Source organism: Ranitomeya variabilis, chromosome 1, assembly GCF_051348905.1.
Source record: "Ranitomeya variabilis isolate aRanVar5 chromosome 1, aRanVar5.hap1, whole genome shotgun sequence".
Taxonomy (NCBI): Eukaryota; Metazoa; Chordata; class Amphibia; order Anura; family Dendrobatidae; genus Ranitomeya; species Ranitomeya variabilis.
The window spans coordinates 1,045,734,916-1,045,755,270 of NC_135232.1; the positions used below are offsets into that span (position 1 = coordinate 1,045,734,916).

General features: G+C 40.9%; 1 protein-coding gene across 5 annotated transcripts in view; it reads left to right on the top strand.

Moving 5' to 3' along the window:
* The window catches only part of NMU (neuromedin U), a 139,534-nt gene that overhangs the window by 109,024 nt on the left and 10,155 nt on the right, over nucleotides 1-20,355 (top strand). The window contains exons 3-7 of one of the 5 annotated variants that reach the window (XM_077279735.1): nucleotides 4,846-4,890; nucleotides 4,978-5,037; nucleotides 7,395-7,424; nucleotides 7,497-7,571; nucleotides 17,866-17,940. In XM_077279735.1, the coding sequence (XP_077135850.1) occupies nucleotides 4,846-4,890; nucleotides 4,978-5,037; nucleotides 7,395-7,424; nucleotides 7,497-7,571; nucleotides 17,866-17,940 (285 nt within the window). The remainder of the gene's footprint in view (nucleotides 1-4,845; nucleotides 4,891-4,977; nucleotides 5,038-7,394; nucleotides 7,425-7,496; nucleotides 7,572-17,865; nucleotides 17,941-20,355) is intronic. The other 4 variants (XM_077279736.1, XM_077279738.1, XM_077279739.1 and 1 more) reach the window with 4 other exon arrangements.

The following is a 20,355-nucleotide window of genomic DNA, read 5'->3' on the forward strand; positions in this document are numbered from 1 at the left end:
CTGGAAAATCATAATATCAGGTCAGTTTTAGCATTTAGTGAAGCTAGAAAAAAAGCCAATCAATAAACAACTGTGGGATTGCAGTTTTTTTGCAATTTCACCACACTTGGAATTTTTTTCCCGTTTTCTAGTACAAGACATGGTAAAACCAATGGTGTCATTCAAAAGTACAACTCGTCCTGCAAACAATAAGCCCTCACATGGCCATATTGACGGAAAATAAAAAAGTTATGGCTCTGGGAAGGAATGTCATATGGTCTGATGAAACCAAAGTAGAACAATTTGGTAGCAACAAAACTCGCCATGTTTGGAGGAGAAAGAATGCTGAGTTGCATCCAAAGAACACCACACCTACTGTGAAGCATGGGAGTGGCAACATCATGCTTTGGGGCTGTTTCTCTGCAAAGGGACCAGGACAACTGATCCATGTACATAAAAGAATGAATGGGGCTATGTATTGTGAGATTTTAAGTGTAAACCTCCTTCCATCAGCAAGGGCATTGAAGATGATACATGGATGGGTCTTTCAGCATGATAATGATCCCAAGCACACCGCCATGGCAATAAAGGAGTGGCTTCATAAGAACCATATGAAGCTCTATGAGGATAAGGGTTCAAAAAAAATTTCCATGGCATTAGATTAGCCCAAAGTTGAACTTTGTGGCCATAATTCCAAAAGGTATTGTATGTTTGGCACATAAACTAACATTATGCATCGCCAGAAGATCACTATACCAACATGATGGAGTCAGCATTATGCTTTGGGGTTGTTTTTTTGGCAGCTAGAAATGCGGTTTTAGTCACTTTGGAGGGGAATTATGAACAGTTCCAGATATCAGTCAATTTTGAGGCCGGCGTCACACTAGCGAGTTTTACGGACGTATGAGAGGTGCAGAAAATACGGATTGCATACGGTACAATGATTCTCTATGGCCCAGCTCCTATCTGCCGTATTTTACTGATCCGTATTATACGGTCTTGTACGGCCGTAGAAAATCGCAGCATGCTGCTTTTGTCACCGTATTGTGCAAAAAAATCGCCAATGAAAGTCTATGGGGGCGAGAAAAATACAGATTACACATGGACCATGCGTGTGACTTGCGAGAAATACGCACCGGTGTTATAGAGAAAAGCCGGCAATTCAGTGCGGTGTACAGTAAAATCACACTGACAGAATAGAATAGGTAGAATAAATGTCTACACATATACAGTATATATATATATATATATATATATATATATATACCTATTCTATGTCAGTGAGACACATATATATATTTATATTTCACACAGCGCTAGATATCATAAAAGCCGGTAATTCAATTGCTGGCTTTTGCTATCTCCTTCCCAAACCCGACATGATATGAGACATGGTTTACATACAGTAAACCATTTCATATCCCTTTTTTTTTGCATATTCCACACTACTAATGTTAGTAGTGTGTATGTGCAAAATTTGGGCCCTCTAGCTATTAAATTAAAGGGTTAAATCGCGGAAAAAATTGGCGTGGGCTCCCGCGCAATTTTCTCCGCCAGAGTGGTAAAGCCAGTGACTGAGGGTAGATATTAATAGCCTAGAGAGGGTCCATGGTTATTGGCCCCCCTGGCTAAAAACATCTGCCCCAGCCACCCCAGAAAAGGCACATCTGGAAGATGCGCCTATTCTGGCACTTGGCCACTCTCTTCCCACTCCCGTGTAGCGGTGGGATATGGGGTAATAAAGAGTTAATGTCACCTTGCTATTGTAAGGTGACATTAAGCCAGATTAATAATGGAGAGGCGTCAATTATGACACCTATCCATTATTAATCCAATAGTACGAAATGGTTAATAAAACACACACATTATTACAAGGTACTTTAATGAAATAAAGACACAGGGTGTTTTAATATTTTATTAGACTCTTAATCCACCTGAAGACCCTCGTTCTGTATAAAAGGAAAAATAAAAAAACAACAATATCCCATACCTTCTGTCGTTCAGGTCACGTCCCACGATGTAAATCCATCTGAAGGGGTTAAATCATTTTACACCCAGGAGCTCTGCTAATGCAGTGCTAGTGGCTGTAAAACCCCGGGGAATGAATGGAAAGCAGGGGAATGTTCTGTAGTTACCTTGAGTCGCGGTGATGCGCCCTCTGCTGGATGTCCTCATATGAACTCGAGCGTGGGAAAAATGTAACCCCTTCAGATGGATTTACATCGTGGGACGTGACCTGAACGACGGAAGGTATGGGATATTGTTGTTTATTTATTTTTCCTTTTTTACAGAACGAGGGTCTTCAGGTGGATTAAGAGTCTAATAAAATATTAAAACACCCTGTGTCTTTATTTCATTAAAGTACTTTGTAATAATGTGTGTGTGTTTTATTAACCATTTCGTACTATTGGATTAATAATGGATAGGTGTCATAATTGACGCCTCTCCATTATTAATCTGGCTTAATGTCACCTTACAATAGCAAGGTGACATTAACCCTTTATTACCCCATATCCCACCTCTACACGGGAGTGGGAAGAGAGTGGCCAAGTGCCAGAATAGGCGCATCTTCCAGATGTGCCTTTTCTGGGGTGGCTGGGGGCAGATGTTTTTAGCCAGGGGGGGCCAATAACCATGGACCCTCTTAAGGGTATTAATATCTGCCCTCAGTCACTGGCTTTACCACTCTGGCGGAGAAAATTGCGCGGGAGCCCACTCCAATTTATTCCGCAATTTAACCCTTTAATTTAATAGCTAGAGGGCCCAAATTTTGCACATACACACTACTAACATTAGTAGTGTGGAATATAAAAAAAAAAAAGGATATGAGATGGTTTACTGTATGTAAACCATGTCTCATATCATGTCGGGTTTGGGAAGGAGATAGCAAAAGCCGACAATTGAATTACCGGCTTTTATGATATCTAGCGCTGAATTAAATATATATATATATATATATATATATATATATATATGTGTCTCAATGAGATATATATATATATATATATATATATATATATATATAGATACTGTATGTATGTTTTCCCGAACATTTGAGCACATAAATCCATTAGATGTCGGTTTTGCAAGCCTGCGAGAAAATATTGCAGTACGGATGCCATACGGATTACATACGGAGGATGCCATGCGCAAAATACGCTGCCACACCCTGCCTACGGATGACATACGAATCCCTTTTTTGGGAACATTTCTGCGTATTACGGCCGTAAAAAACGGACCGTATTTTCATACGCTGAGTGTGACGCCGGCCTGAAACAAAATTCTGGCTTTTCCGAAAAAGCTAAAGATGAATAGCAACTTCACCTTTCAGAATGATATGCCCTAATCATACCTCAAAATAATGACTTTGCAAAGAAGATAAATGTTTTAGAATGGCCCATCAAGAGCTCAGACCAATTGAAAATCTGTGGGTCACCAGAGGAGAGCGCTGTACATAGGTGATGAATGATCTAACAATCTGATAGATTTGGAGCATGCCTGCAAGGAAAAGTGGACAAATGTTGCCAATTCTAGATATGTCCCCCTCCTAAACAAAAAGATTGAATTCTATCATAAGTTCAAAGGGTACTTTAACAAAGTATTAGTTTAAGGGTATGTGCAGATGATCAGTAAACGCTGCGAGTTGGACGCTGTGTACTTGTGCAGCGTCCAAACTGCAGTGTCCAGCTGTTACAGCATAGTATGCCCACTATGCAGCTCGTGGATCACCTGCAAAGATGGACATGCGGTGCGTCTTTCGAGACCGCAGCATGTCTACTTATCTTGCGGAGACGCGTGACTCCGCACCGTTCAGAGATCAGATGCGGATTCCCCTACGTTCAATAGATGGCAGTACTTTGGACACAGCGAACATATGCTGCCTCCAAAGCGCTACCAGTTCAGGTTCATCTGCATATACCCTAGGTGTGTGAATAAAACTAAGAAATTACTGATTGAAACCACATCGGTATATTTTGGCATTTATCTCTACTGTTTCAAAAGAAGTACTACTTCTGATACATGAGTATCACATAAATACCTGAAATCAGAGAAGTCCATTACTGTATAGAAATTTGGTATACTCTCCATTACTGGTCCATATACTTTTTAGAGTTCATGTCTAGTGTTGAGCGAATTATAGGTGTTATCTGAGCATGGTCAGGTGATAACCGAGTGTCTTCGGCGTGCTCGAAAAATATGTTCGAGTCCCTGCGGTTGCATGTCTCGTGGTTGTTCGACAGCCACAACACATGCAGAGATTGCCAGTTTGTTAGGTCATCCCTGCATGTGTTGCAGATGTCGAACAGCCACGAGACATGCAACCGCAGGGACTCGAACATATTTTTCGAGCACGCCGAAGACACTCGGATAGCACACGAACATGCCCGGATAGTTGCTTATTAGTGATGAGCGAGTGTACTCGTTGCTCGGGTTTTCCAGAGCACGCTCGGGTGATCACCGAGTATTTTTTAGTGTTCGGAGATTAAGTTTTTATCGGCGCAGCTGAATGATTTACATCTGTTAGCCAGCTTGATTACATGTGAGGATTCCCTAGCAACCAGGCAACCCCCACATGTACTCAGCCTGGCTAGTAGCTGTAAATCATTCAGCTGCGGCGATGAAAACTTAATCTCCGAACACTAAGAAATCCTCGGAGACCACCCGAGCATGCTCAGGAAAACCCGAGCAACAAGTATACTCGCTCATGACTATTGCTTATCCAAGCGCGTTCTCTCATCACTATTAATGTCTTTAGCTGTTAAATAATGTAAGCGTGTATTTTCCTAACAGTGTACTGTACCAATCCGCTGACTGTCAGCAGGTTGAAGGTTTTATTCTTCTTTTGTAATTTCCCTGTGTCTACAGATAGATGATGCATGTTCTGCAGTCCTGTCAGATTCCCAGCCCGCGGTGAGTTCGCATTAATTACCTTATCCATTTCCTACAGTATAAAAATAGGGCTGTGAGTTGATGGGACTTCTGGTCCTTTATGTGCAGGTATCAAGTGCTCTAGAAGAACTTTGCTTGATGGCAATGGGAATTCTGCAGAAGTCTCAGGTAAGCAAAACTTTCCATAAATTGTGATAATTACTTGGAAGTGGCAAAAACTGTGTTCAGAACTAATACAGTTTACAGGATTGATGTACCATCCATGTAATATGGAGCGAAGACTGGGCAGTAATATTCAGCGTGAATTGTCAGTAGATGGATATGATGCCTGACATCTCATAAGTTATGCCGAATTCCATCAATGTCTGAGTGGTACAATTCGCTTAAGAGTAGGTTCACACGAGCATATAAAAAATCATTCAGAGTTTAATCCAGAAAAGTGGGAAGAATTTTGTTCTCACTTGTCATACGTACACAATCCAGTTTTTTCACAGCAGCGGCTATTAATAATTTACAAGACCATTTACAGTTTCCTGTGTTACAGAATTACAATATATCCGTATAGATCGTATGCTATACACTGTGACTCCATACGGCGTCTGATTTTTTTCATGCACCCACAAACTTGAACGGGTGAGTCTCATCCGATTTATGGAACAAACTAGTTCATTCTGCAATTTTTTCGGTCGGCCCCATTGAATAATAATTGGTCTGAGTCAGGTCCGTTTTTTTTCTTTTACAAATAGTACTTAGACTGAAAATTTGGTCTTGAGAATGAGCCCTTAACAATGCTGGTGCCATATATTAATAGGGGATGGCTGCACATTTCTGGTCATCTTCCATTGCAATGAACATGAGTACCAAAAGTCTTTTAATATGTACTGATGTGTCTTTTGTGACAACCTGAAAGTCATTAGAACAACTTTCAAATTCTTTTAGGTTATCTATAAATCCAGTATCACAGTGACCCACCCTCTTAGATCACACTCTGCTGTATCCCCCATGGAAAATTTATTATGGGACAGTACACTTGAAAGTGAACCACTTATCAGGATTTTATACCCCAAACTAATGGCATGTACAGTATGTAAAGGCAATTTTATGCTTACCTTGCTTGTAGATATCTGTTTTGCTGTTTTAGAGAAATCTATAATTGAAATTTTATGTTAATGAGTTACAAGTGCAGTGGGCTGGCGCTGCACTCACAGCTCACCTGCCTTTTCATCTAATTATTTGGCCGTTACATGCCCCCTGTTTCTGACTGAGAGGTCATTCATATTTCTATTACCTGTCAGTCAGAGACAGAAGGCAGCCAGCAGGCAGGGAATATGGAGAAATGCAGGAGAGCTGTACGGTCAGGCCCACCCTGCTCACTGCACTTGCTACTCATTAGCATATAATATTATTAGCATTAGTTTTGGGTATAAAAAACTGATAACAGTTTTTCTTTTAAGTTTTGGGATTTATTATTGATCAATTTTCCTATTAGGCCATTCGCCTGACATAAAGGGCTTTAGCTATAGTGGAGCGAGACATCAAAAAGTGTTTTCATCTGGAGAGATATAAGGACCACCCTATAAGAACTCATTTTATTTTCTGTTGATTATATAGCACAAACATTATATAGCATCGCACACAGATTGTCAGGAATCACATAAGTTGCTCTTCCTACACCCTATGCTCAGTGGCACTGCATGTGAACTGTGTGGCCGACTGCAGCCTCTCACTGCAATTACTGCTCGAATAGAACCTACAAAGAGACACCAAAGTATATAAATGCTTTAAAAATACAAATGCTTTATTAATATTAAAATGTTAAAATAATTGCACATGAATGAAATGACAGTAACCATACAGATTAAGAATAAGCAAAACATACAGATTAGGAATAAGAGAAGTTTGCCCTATAATGAATGGCTTCCTACCTTAAGTGTATGAATAAACAAAGCAGTAGTGACACACAAGTCTAAAGTGGCTAGAGGACAAGTTCCTATACTACCACACAGGAAAATATTCACCAAAACAATACTACGAATGGTATAAGCACGCTTACGAATGAAGAAGTGAACTGACATGAAGCCCCATTGCTTCGATGCGCTTTACATTCTGCTATTTTAGGGGGTGTGAGTACCTATGAAGAAGTTGGGTGAAACGCTTTTTGTGTCTGCCCCTGAAGAAGCAGGTTAAAACACACATTGGAGTCAGTTCATCAGCTCAGGCCTCCATTTTTATTTGTTCCTATATCTTTCAATATTATGGTCTTTTCAATATTTTCCTATATACTAGCATAGGAACTTGCACTGTCTTTGGTAGGAAGCCCTTCATTATAAAGCAGACATACACTTTTCCCCATGTCTTATCGCAACATTAATACAATGTTTGTTAGTATACATTTGTGGATTTTGTACTCACCTGGTAAATACTGTTTGATTTAGACCATATATTTAAGACGTATATTTATACTTATATTTATGACAAATGGGCTATTATTGTCTTTAGATTGAATTATTATTTCTATTTTGCAGGGATTAGAGGAAAAAGATGACTCTAAAAGGGTGAGTTTTACTAAACTGCACTAAAATTGTGAAGATGTCCTTATCCAATGAACTTTTTGTGAAGTAAAATAGCATCTTAATTTCTTTTCTGCACAGTTCTTATTTCATTATTCTAAGAGTCATGACTCAGGAAACTCAGACATCACGGTAAGTTGCAGTTTGGGGGAAAAACACCTCCAAACTATAGCTCAAATCAGATTCACGTCCTAGACTGTGTTACATAGAAGCTGTACTGTGCCCTGATGACAAACCGTATTGCTCAGAAGTGATATCTCCAGATTTAAGATGGTCATTTACACTGGATTAATGTTGACCAAATCTTCTAATTGCGGAGGGCCGACCTAATACGTATGAGGACCTCTTCCCTGTCTCTTGACTGCAGATGTCTGGAGACAGAGGGATTGAGCATAGATTTCAACATGCCCAATCCTTTGGTTCTCACCGGAAACAAGCTGTCATCAGAGGTGTCTAGGAGAGACACAGAAAGTGTCAGAAGTGCTCAGAAGTGATATCTCCAGATTTAAGATGGTCATTTACACTGGACTAATGTTGGCCAAATCTTCTAATTGCGGAGGGCCAACCTAATACGTATGAGGACCTCTTCCCTCTCTCTTGACTTCAGATGTCTGGAGACAGAAGGATTTCAACATGCCCAATCCTTTGGTTCTGACCGGAAACAAGCTGTCATCAGGTGTCCAGGAGAGACACAGAAACCAGCAGAGTGTTCATGTGTATGGCGAAGTCAGAAGGACTAGTTGGCAGAAGAGCAAGTGTCAGTTGACAGAGATCTTAGGCGTATAGTCAGCTTTAGTCATTGCCATCCTTGAAACAAAGATTCAATGCTTAACTTATACACTTAGACACTCGAATTAATATCAGACTTCTCCTCCATTTTGCACTGCTCAGTATGCATATAAAAAAAAATCGGACATGTGAACAGCCCGATAGATTATACAAGATTTGAGTGACTTCTAATAAATTCTAGAATTGTCACTTCTAACCATAACTTAAAAAACCTGGACCAATTGGGAAAAAATAAGGCTCTAAGAGCAACCCCTGATTTGGGTGTTCATGTGTAGGCTGTATACCAACTACCCTAATGTATGATATCGTGATAGTTTAAGAATAAATAGAAGGAAAAGGATAAAAAATAAGTGATGAAACAAGTATTCACTGACTTTCGTTAAATATCAGTAGTGCATCTGTGTTATTGATCTTCCATGTGGATAGGGCAAACATTTGTCTATTGCAGTTTACTACAGCCTTTTAGTTTTGTCATAGACTAAGGAAAATGAGTTAATGGTATGCTAAACTCAGTTTTATGTATCTGTGATGATAAAGGCTCCAGCAGACTTCACACGTTCCTATTACTACATCCTCAGGCACAGCAGCCTAATATTAGATATCCCCTTGGTCATATACTCGATTTTGGCATTTGCAGCATGTTACAAACTAGCACCCATGTATAAGCTTAAACCTAGGATCAGATTATGTGCAGTCTGTAGACATCTATAGAGAGGGAAGATGAAGGGGAGAAGCACTGTGATACAGAGAACCACAGCTCTTAAGTATTTTATCTTACTCCAGTGCTGGATTCACAGCTACTCTGCACAGCTTTGCTGGATAATGTGCTCCATGCTGCCACATCTAAGGGTGTGATACAGAGAAATAGTGGAGCAGGATGTCCTCTTCTCTATGTGTGTGTCATGGCTTTCATGGACAGTATTGGCATCAGTGACTCTATTTAGCAATCCAAGGAGTCAGACCATCAGGAAGAGAGGTATTAATTGGGGTCAGGTATGAGGAATAAGGAGTATTGTGCTAAAGTCAGTATTTATAATTATTAATGGCAAGGACTGAGTCAAAGGGGAAGAGTTATATAAGGTGCTGTGTTCGATCTGTTGGCTGGTCTGTAACATCTAATATGCATAATTAAAACTATAATCAGCCAGGCTGCAAAACAGGCTGCTCAACAAAAAGAGTGCAAAGCCTATTGATTAGTGATGAGCGAATAGTGAAATATTTGGATTCGGGAAAAGCGGCACAAATAATTTCTAATTACTGAATAACGAATCCAATGCAAGTCAATGGGAAAGCCGAATATTTTTCTGCTGGACCCAACAAACATTTCTGGGGGCATGAGAAAAAAAGCCGAAATGGATGGGAAAGAGCTAAAAGTAAATGGGAACAGCATGGAGAAAATGCCTGCATGCCTTTGTACCTCCCCTTTAGCATATGTTCACATGGAGCTTTTTGGCTTTAGTTTTTCCTTTAACATTTGGGAAAGCTCTCACTCCTACATTTGGGAGGTCCCTCCCTCCTTTCAAATTGTTAGCTGGATAGTGGAACACATATTCCCTATCCCTTTACAATGCCACCTAAAACATGCCCATTTGAATTTTGGCCTTCGCCCACCACCAGCACCACGTCCACTGCCATGTCATTATGGGGCCCTAGCTTCACATTTTCAGAGGATCAGCAGGTGCTGTGAAGCTTGAGTTTGGGAAGGGCCCTCAGGTGGCCCTGTATCTTACATTTGGGAGAGCTCTCACTCCTACATTTGAGAGGTCCCTTCCTCCTTCCAAATTGTTAGCCACATAGTGGAATACATATTCCCCATCACTTTACAATGTCAGCTAAAACATGCCCATTTCAATTTTGGCCTTTGACCACCACCACCACGTCCACCGCCATGTCATTATGCGGCCCTCACTTCACATTTTCAGAGGGCCAGCAGGTGCTGTAAACCCTGAGTTTTGTGAGCTCCACAGTTCATTTTGGCCACCGGATTCCAATGGAGCCACTGTCATAGCGGTGATGCCACTGTAAGGTGAATATAATACAGGAGTTGGGGGAGCTGTATACTCAGTGTCGGTAAATTGGATTCTACCAGACACCAAAAGTATTAAAATTAAATTCTGAATACAGTTTATACAATTGAGGGCCTGTATTGTGGTCAGTCTGTCAGGCCTGAAACCCATGTCAGGGACATGTACAGGCATCATTTAACTTGGAAGCAGCCTCCTCAAGGGAAAGAGCCAAGAGTGCCATTGACCAATCTGCACAAGCCTACGCACTTCTTCTGGAAACTACCCAACCAGGTGGAATTTATCTTTTACATGGTTTTAAGCAACAATGGAGTAATTACAGGATATGTCCCAGAGAGTGTCGAGGTCTGTGGAGTGTATTACTAAGGTGACAGGCAGTGCCACAGAGCTCAGGTAAAGGCGTTAGCGTGGCAATGACCATGTTCTAATATGTGTAAGGCTGTGGCCTGAATAGGTCTGTGGAGCGTATTAACCCAGTCTCTTAGACGTGCTTAAAATGTACAGAAACTGGCCAATACCCCACCACCATTTTTTTTAAACAAATTTTAGAAAATTTAAGGGAAGCGACAGGTTAATAAAGAGACTCAAGTTTCATTTAGGAGCCTGGAAAAGTCTGCAATGGTCTTTGTTCAGCACCGGACAATGTAAAGTGCTAACAAATAAGTATGTCGTATCTAACTAAAAATTTGGGAAGAGACATACAGTATATGCTGACAAGGGACAACACTGCGCTGAGACAACGAACTGGATGTGATTGCTGACTGTTGTGTCTGTGCAACTGCAGGTTGTGGGCAACAGCCCCTTCCTGGATATCAAATAGCACAGGAGAAGAGCCAGTGGTTTCACCCTCAGACACAAATTTTGTATCCAGGCGTTCTGCCCACCTACTGGGGGCTGCATATGTCAGCAGTATATGGTGTATGCTAACAGAGGTATTATGCCGAATTTCTCTTTATAAAGGGATGTGTGGGTAAGATTTGTGGAGCATATTAATGCATTGATGTTCCACAATGTTCAAGCGCTGACACAGAATTCAAAATCAGGCTCCCATATAGTCGTTTAAAGAGACCATGAGAAGGACAACACAATAAAAGATTATTATAATAGAATATATAGAAATTGAGAGTAGAAATTTTACTATTGCACAATGTACAAAGGTTTCCAAAAATTACCCAAGGGGTCGTATCATACACGCTGAAAGAGACCGTGATGGGGACCTCACAATAAATTTTGTAGTTATTAGAATAGGTAGAGATAGGGAGTACAAGTTTCACCATTGCACAATGTACAAAGGTTTCCAAAAATATATAAACATTACTCATGTGGGGTATACATATATAACCACTTAGTATTTGTTGCAGAAGCAGGAGGAGTAGGACGTGATTTCCTGAACAAAATGGGGTTGGATGGTAAGGCATGGACCTTAAGACAACTTCCAAAAAAAAGATTTGGGCTGCATTTACGTTACATTGCTGTCATCCATAGGGCTTACAAAGTGAGAGGAAATCAAGCAATCCAGCCCTTATTCAATTTTAGAAGAGTCGGCCTGTCTGCATTTTCCATTGACAGCCCTGTGTGCCTATCCATGATGATTGCACCAGCCGAACTAAAAATCAGTTCAGACAACACACTTGCAGCAGGGCATGGCAGCACCTCCAAGGCATACAAGGAGAGGTTGGGCCAAGTATGCAGCTTGGACAAGCAATAGTTAAGGGCCACTGAATAATCAGGTAGGATGCTGGTATGGTCACTTAAGTAGTCCTTCAACATCTTGGTCAACTTCTCCCTCCTTGTCATAGCTACACCCACAGATAGCCTGTGACGGTTTCATGAAAATGGCCCAGTTGTTGGACTTTTCCCCCTCCCCTGAGTTGCCCTTGGTGTGCTTGTCCCTCCCCTGTAATCCTTGTGGTGAGAAGAGCACCAACAGCGCTGTCTGAGGGTAATTAACAAGTCTTCCACAACAGCCCTCTGGCACTGAAAATGGCACGGCAGTGATGTGCCAGGACGCCGACGTCAGCTGCCTCTGATTGGCTGGTGGCTGGTATTGGTATAGTGGTGCAGACGTTTCAGTTTAATGGAGCGAAGCGCTGGCATCGGCGGCCCTTGGACTGATGGACCGGGCTGCAATCATCACGCATGCAGCCCGAAGGATCCCTAATCTAGAGTATTGCACTCTAATAGGAGACTGGTAAAGTGACTTGTATGGGTGTGCAATTACTTTTTTGGCTGTGAAGTGATGGATGCCTCTGGTTGTGATGAATGAAGTGTGAGCCTGGTGTGTGATAAGTATACAGTGTAATCTGGTCTGGGTGTGAACTAAGAGGTCTTTTATATAAGCCACATCCTCTAAAGAGGACATTTTTGGAGTGACCTATTTATCACCCTGTCAAGAACTCTCCTGGGTTGCCATCACTGCAATGTTCAGTGTGTTGGAGACATCATAGCAGTAAGCCATGGTGTCTACCTACTAGCTAACAATTAGAGATGGAGCCTGGAGAAGAAGCTGATGAAAATATAGGATACAAGTCATTTCAAAGCCAGATATAGTGGAGAAAACTTTGGACTAACGTACTCCTTTTTGATAAGGGAGGGTTGTCCAGCAAATAATATGTCTGCTAATGTATGTTTGCTGCAACTCCAATAAAGGTTTAGTGAAAATGTCAAGAATTCTAAAAGATTGTAGATCAAGTATTCTGCACCCGACTACTAATGATTGTCCTAGAAGAAAACAAAATAAGGTAAAGCACAGCGAATCTGTATGGGGAATAAGCTACTGCAAAAAGGAAGAAACCTAGAATTGTATCCTTAATTCAAAGGTTGCTTTCTTATTACACAGCTGTATTCTTTCCCTTGATATTTTGTCTGTATAACACTGTGCTGTTTGCAGATATCTGAAGGCATCCTTGTGAGTATTTGTTCTCGTGGCTACCTGCTGGGTGCAAGCAATGCTAAATATTAATACTGCCTACAGTCACAACCATTTGTAGAACTCCTGTTATGTGGATCAGTGCTAACAATGTGACAGAGTTTTCTGGGAAAAATAAATATTTATGTAGAGAAAAATAAAAAAATATATATAGTCTCTGTTCACATGAATATCTGGTTTGCTGAGCTGATGTTCTGTAACTACCATAGGGCTGTGCTTTATTATTAGCAAATGCTAAGTATTTAAGATTTTTATTATGAAATATGTTTTTTGTGTGTCTTATTTAATATTTCATAATAACTTATAAGTACAAACGGGTCTTCTGAACTTTGGTCTTTGATACACAGTATTTCTCATTTCAGAATCTGTACTCATTAGTATGCATTCAATGTTATGCATTTGAATTATTTTGATATCTATCTAATTAATTGCCCTTCTTAATTACTGCAAAAATGTAGTGTAGTGTATTATCGTAACATATATATATGACATATGGTAAGTTGCATCTCGCTTTTGGTGCAAATGGATTAAGACAATGTATAAATGATTTGTGGCAAAAAACAAACTTGCATGCCTTATTTGATACTTTTCAAGAGTGTAGAGTGTCTTTACTTATTATAGGCTCAAGTGTGTAACTTATGCAATATAGGCCAAGTCTAACACACAGTGTCTAATTTTGTTTTCTACATAGAGGCAGCATGAGTTAAAGTGTGACTGTATTTAACCCCTTAACGACCGCCGATACGCCTTTTAATGGTGGCAGTTAAGGGTACTTATTCCTCAGTTGCTTTTTAACAGTGATGAGAAATAAGGTTATAGCGCCCCCCAGCGTCAGAAATCTCTGGGGTTTCGGCAACCGGGGGTAGCTGAGACCCCAGAGAACATGATTCGGGTCAGTTTTTATCATTCCCAGAGTTGCGATCGCCAATATTCACATAACGGTGACTGCAAAAAAAAATATGATTTCCATTTATTTCTCTCTCCTCGGATATGATCCTCAGACCCTCCGGCTCTGTCCCTCAGCACCTGGTGTCTGCTTCCTGGAAGAAAATGGCGGGCACATGGCCTGCAGAGATCTGCTAGCTGGCACCCAGCAACAATAGATTTATCCTATTGGTTCATTTTGATCACTGTGATAGCCCCTATCACAGTGATCAAAATAAAAAAAATAGTAAATCAAACCCCCTTTTTCACCCCCTTAGGTAAAAAATAATAACATTTTAAAAATGTATTTTTTTTCCATTTTTCCATTAGAGTTAGGGTTGAGGCTAGAGCTAAAGTTAGTGTTGGGCCTACGGCTAGGGTTGGGGCTAGTGTTAGGGTTGTGGTTAGAGCTAGGGTTAGGGATGGGGCTAGGGTTAGGCTTGGGGCTAGGGTTAGAGCTAGGATAAGGGTTAGAGCTAGGGTAAGGGTTTGGGCTACGGTTAGGGTTGTGGTTAGAGCTAGGGTTAGGGTTGGGGCTAGGGTTAGAGGTAGGGTTAGGGCTAGGGCTGGGGTTAGGGTTTGGGTTATGGTTAGGGTTAGGGCTAGGGTTAGAGTTGTGTTGGGGTTACGGTTGGGGTTACGGTTGTGATGTTGGGGTTATGGTTGTTGTGTAGGGGTTACGGTTGTGGTGTTGGGGTTAGGGTTTTGGTGTTGAGGTTAGGGTTGTGTTGGGGTTAGGGTTGTGTTGGGTTAGGATTGTGCTTTTGGGATATGGTTGTGTTGGGGTTACGGTTGGGGTGTTGGGGTTAGGGTGGTGTTGGGGTTAGGGTTGTGGTTACTGTTGAGATTAGTGTTAGGGTTGGGATTAGGGTCAGGGGTAGGGCTGTGGTAGGGTTGGAGTTAGAATTGGGGGGTTTCCACTGATTAGGTACATCAGGTGGTCTCCAAACGCAACATGGCACCCGCCATTGATTTCAGCCAATTTTGCCTTCAAAAAGTTCAACAGTGCTCCCTCCTGAGCCCTGCCATGCGCTCAAACAGTGGCTTTCCCCCACATATGGGGTATCGGTGCACTCAGGAGAAATTGCACAAGAAATTTTGTGGTCCATTTTTTCTTGCTACCCTTGTGAAAGTAAAAAACTCTGGGTCTTAAGTAAATATTTTATAAAAAAAGTACTGTAAATTGTTAATTTTTTTTCCTTCCACATTGCTTTAGCTCTCGTGAAGCACTTGAAGGGTTAAGAAACTTATCGAATGTGGTTTTGCGCATCTTGAGGGGTGCAGTTTTTAGAATGGTGTCACTTTTGGGTATTTTCTGTCATACTGACCCCCAAAACTCACTTCAATTGTGAGGTGGTCCCTAAAAAAATGGTTTTGTAAATTTTGTTGGAAAAATAAATCGCTGGTCAACTTTTAAAACTTATAATGTCCTAACAAAAATAATTGTTTTCCAAAATTGTGCTGATGTAAAGTAGACATGTGGGAAATGTTATTTATTAACTATTTTGTGTGATATGACTCTGATTTAAGGGCACAACAATTAAAAGTTTGAAAATTGCAAAATTTTTACAGTTTTTGCCAAATTTCCGTTTTTTTCATAAATAAATGCAAATCATAGCAAAGAAATTTTACCACTAACATGGAGTACAATATGTCACGAAAAAACAATCTCAGAATCAGTGGGAAGTTGTTGTTTTTTCAAATATACTGTACTGTCCAACTCTTTAGTCAGGTGTGGAAAACATGCTTCAAGTTTCATAAACAGAAGTGTTACTAATTTTTTTTTATATATAAATTAACAAAATGGAAAGAAAATGAACAAGAGAGAAAACTAAAACTCATCTATATTTTGTGTGACCACCCTTTGGCATCAAAACTGCATCAATCCTTCTAGGTACACTAGCACAAGATTGTTGAATGAGCTTGGCAAGGAGGTTGTTCCAACCATCTTGGACAGCTAGTCCAAATCTTCTATGGATGTAGGCTTATGCAAATTCTTCTGCCTTTTCATATAAATCCAAAGAGATTTGATGATTTTGATATCGGGTCTGTGGGGACCTCATCATCACTTCCACGAATCCTTGTTCCTTTTTATATTGAAAATAGTTCTTCATTACATTGGCTATAGGTTTGGAGTTTTTGTCTTGCTGCAGAATAAATTTGGAGCCAATCAGATGCCTCCCTGATGGTATTTCATGATGAATAAATATCTGCTTGTATTTTTCAGTACTGATTACACCAATAATCCTGACCAAATTCCCAACTCAATTTGCTGAAATGCAGCCACAAAATTGCAAGGACCCGTCATCATCCTGCAGACACACATTATTGTTCCTCTCTCTGGCAATTCAGTGAATAAACTGCTTTTTATTACAGACAAATATTTCACATTTTTGCTCAATATTCCAAAATGCCTGCTGCCACATTTCTACACCCCAGTTCCTATGTTTTTGTACATAGTTGAGTCACTTGGCCTTTCTTCCATGTTAAAGGTATGGCCCTTTGACTACAACTCTTCCATGAAGAGCACTTGTAGCCTGACTTCTTCAAACAGTAGATGGGTCACAATAACTGCTGCCAGTTCTGAGCTGATGGCACTGCTGGACATCATCAGGTCACAAAGTTTCCTTGGCCGACCACTGCATCTATGATCCTCAACATTGCCCATTTCTTGGTGCTTCTTTAAATGAATTTGCTCCACACACCTTGAAATCAGTCTTCTTTGAAATCTTCACCTGTAAGAGACCTTGCTGGTGCAGTATAACTACCTTGTGTCTTGATGCTGATCTCAGTCTGGCCATGGTGCATGGCCTATTATATGAAACTGTCTTCCACTACCCCAACTATGTAGTTTGGCTGTTCCTCACCTGGATTTAAGCTTCGTACACATCTGTTCCTTTTTCTGTTAATAACAAAGTTTTAATCCATATGTGAAAATGATGATAATTATTATTAATTGTAATATCCATACAACTGACTGGACTGGAATCCTGCAGATCCAACAAGAACCTTGAACTTGTATAAGTGTGCTTAGAAGAATTGATGCTGTTTTGAAGGCAAAGGTTGGTCACACCAAATATTGTTTTGATTTAAAATCTATGTTAATTGATAAAAGTAAATCATTAAAACTTCTATTATTGAAAGCTTTCTTACTTTGCACCATTTTTTCCACACCTGCCTAAACTTTTTGAACAGTACTGTACATTTGACAAAGGTTTTATAATTTTACCTCATAGGTCCTCTTTTAATCTTTGGATCTTCAATGCAAAATCTGCACCATATTGTTCATCTATTACAACTAAGCATACCAATGTATAATATACTCCTGTAGGTTCACCATAATTGAAACTACTATGTAATCATGGGCACAGCTTTTGGGGGTTTCAAAGTATCAGCTGCCCCAGACCGTGTTGCCTGAGGAGGCCTGAAGGTGCATCTACTACATAAAAAGTCACAAGTATTATATCGGGAGATTTTCACCAGCTTTAGCATTGGAATCGAGAAGTTACACCTCTGCATGAAGATTATCAAGAAAGCAGCAACATGACTGGTTAATGACTTTCTTTATCAGATAATTATTTTTTCTAGGAATGCCAAAAAAGTAGATAACACAAGCTCTCATCTGTTTTTTTGAGTTTTCTGGTATAAAGGGACATGTTGAATGTTTTTGTTTAGCGTCTGTCCATGTAATGGTGATGAAGACATCCTGTGCATCCAGGTGTCCATTGTTGCTCATTTGTCTGTCTTCATGTCCTCTCAGTCGTCTGTCCTGCATCCTTTGCTGCAACTCGTTCCTCAGCTTCATGACAGGAGGATGAAGAGATTCAAATCTGAAGTATGTAACATGATTTTTTTTGCTTTTTTACATTGTTTGCCATTATTTATTGTCTTGCGTCACGGTGACAACTTGAACATATTGTATTTTAAGTGTCTAGTATGCTCATCTGTCTGATAAGGAAGTCATACTTTTTTTTTACCCTAGATTTGCTGAGAATGCCCATCTGCAGCTTATATTGTAAATCTGATGTATCAAAGTGCAAATGGAAGTAATTTCTGATGAGACAATTATTATTATGATCTAGCATGTATGGTATAAACTGGGCTTTATTCCACTTAGATGCCCATCTAAATAAATTTGTGGACCTTACTGCACCAGGCTTTGGGCTCAAAAGTCAAGAAAACGATAACAGCATCCACGGTAGCAAAAAGTATCTTCTTTATTACTACGTCTCATACAGTAGTACAGAGAAACAGCAATGTTGTGACCCTACAAGATAGATGGGTCTATCTTATGAGGTTGAAACGTTGCTGTCTCCCTGAAGTATTAATAAAGAAGATACTTTTTGCTACCGAGGATGCTGTTACCGCTCTCTTCACTTTTGGATCTTATGGAGAACTGGGATCATCCTCGTTTTGACATACCTGAAACCCTTACATACATATTAATTTGTGTTGAGGTGCTGCCCTACACTAGCTATATAGTGGCTTTGGGCTCAAAAATTCTTGCAGGAAACACTAATCTTGATAAATACCTCTCTCCCCTATAGTCCACGGTGTTAAATGTTAGATTAGTGGGACCACTGGAAGTCCTGTTACTCACAGGAACATGGCACCCCATTCCCGAACCCACCTCACATGCATGACCACAGTAGGGCTATGTTCACGTGTCTATAAGAATGTAATAGATCAATGGAATTAGCATTCTGGGCATGTCTACTTCAAACAGGAGCAGAGGTCCTCCATTGATTGACATGGGGTCCATCTGATTTACATTTGTTGATTATTTTTAGAATGTAAGAAAAAGTTATGTATGCAGATGATGTAAGAGGCTGGACCAGGGCTGTAGTCATGGCGAAACACTCTGGTACATCAGTGCCCTGGTCTCCCAACACATGAAAACATTGTCCATTACTTTGTGTACCTGTGGCTTCATTCTCTGCGCCGTCAGGGCCACTTCTGCTTCGCTGCAAGTTCCCATCAGTGAATGTAACAAAGATTGAGACACAGTCCTTTTCAACTTTCAAATCAGCAACTTTACTGTAAGCTTTACACAGCACATCCAGACTCTTCACAGCAATTACAACAGGATCAGCACTGCACATTTTCTCTTCTCTTCCTGCACCTTTCTTCCTTTCACATAACGCATACCAGGGTCGGTCTGTGTCGCACGGGTCCTCAGTTTCCTCCCAATTCAGCTCTGCCACTGTCAGGCATTTCTCAGTCTGCTTCACCTTAGACAAAAGAGTTTCCATCTCCAAAGCTAGTTGCCACCTGACGAGTGACCTGTCCTTCAGTATTATGCTCTGTGAAGTCCCAACGCAGTCCTGCTCCCATTTCACTGCTTCTGAGTTCACCGTTTCGCCCTGGTACTGAGGAAATCTGACCAAGCTATAAGCTGCCACATTGTAGGGCTACCTGTGCCCGCATACTTTCTTGTCTTTCTACTTTCCTGCTGCTTTACTGGCCTCCGCTTCTCTGGCCTGATGCTGTGGATGACTGGGCTCTCTCTTAATCAAACGATGTTGCGTGGTAGCTGCCAATGTCCTGGGCCTAGAGCCCATGTGTACTGTCTGGGCGCTCGGGCCCTTCTGAACTGAATGAGGAAATGTTCCCTCTCTAACTGCAGCTGACCCCTCCTACATTAACTAGTAATACGTACACTGATCCACAACCATGCTAACCTAGGTGTACCAAAATGCCCCTATCTAGTGGCCAAACTTCATTACTATGCTTTCCCTATATAACAGGCACGCCAAATAACAATATGTACATTTAGCAGAACAAGACATGGTAATACACTTGATTTTGTAGCAGTACCATTATGTAAGAGGTGGTAATACACAAATGTGCATGTGTCTGCACAAACGGTTAGAAATCGACTCCATGAGGATGGTCTGAGTGCCCGACATCCACAGATGGGGGTTGTGCTCACAACCCAACACCGTACAGGACACTTAGCATTTGCCATAGAACACCAGAATTGGCAAATTCGCCACTGGCACCCTGTTGTCTTCACAGATGAAAGCAGGTTCACACTGAGCACATGTGACAGGCGTGACAGAGTCTGGAGACGCCGTGGAGAGTGATATACTGCTTGCAACATCCTTCAGCATGACCGGTTTGGCAGTGGGTCAGTAATGGTGTGGGGTGGCACTTCTTTGCAGGGACGCACAGCCCTCCATGTGCTCCCCAGAGGTAGCCTGACTGCCATTAGGTACCGAGATGAGATCCTCAGACCCCTTGTGAGACC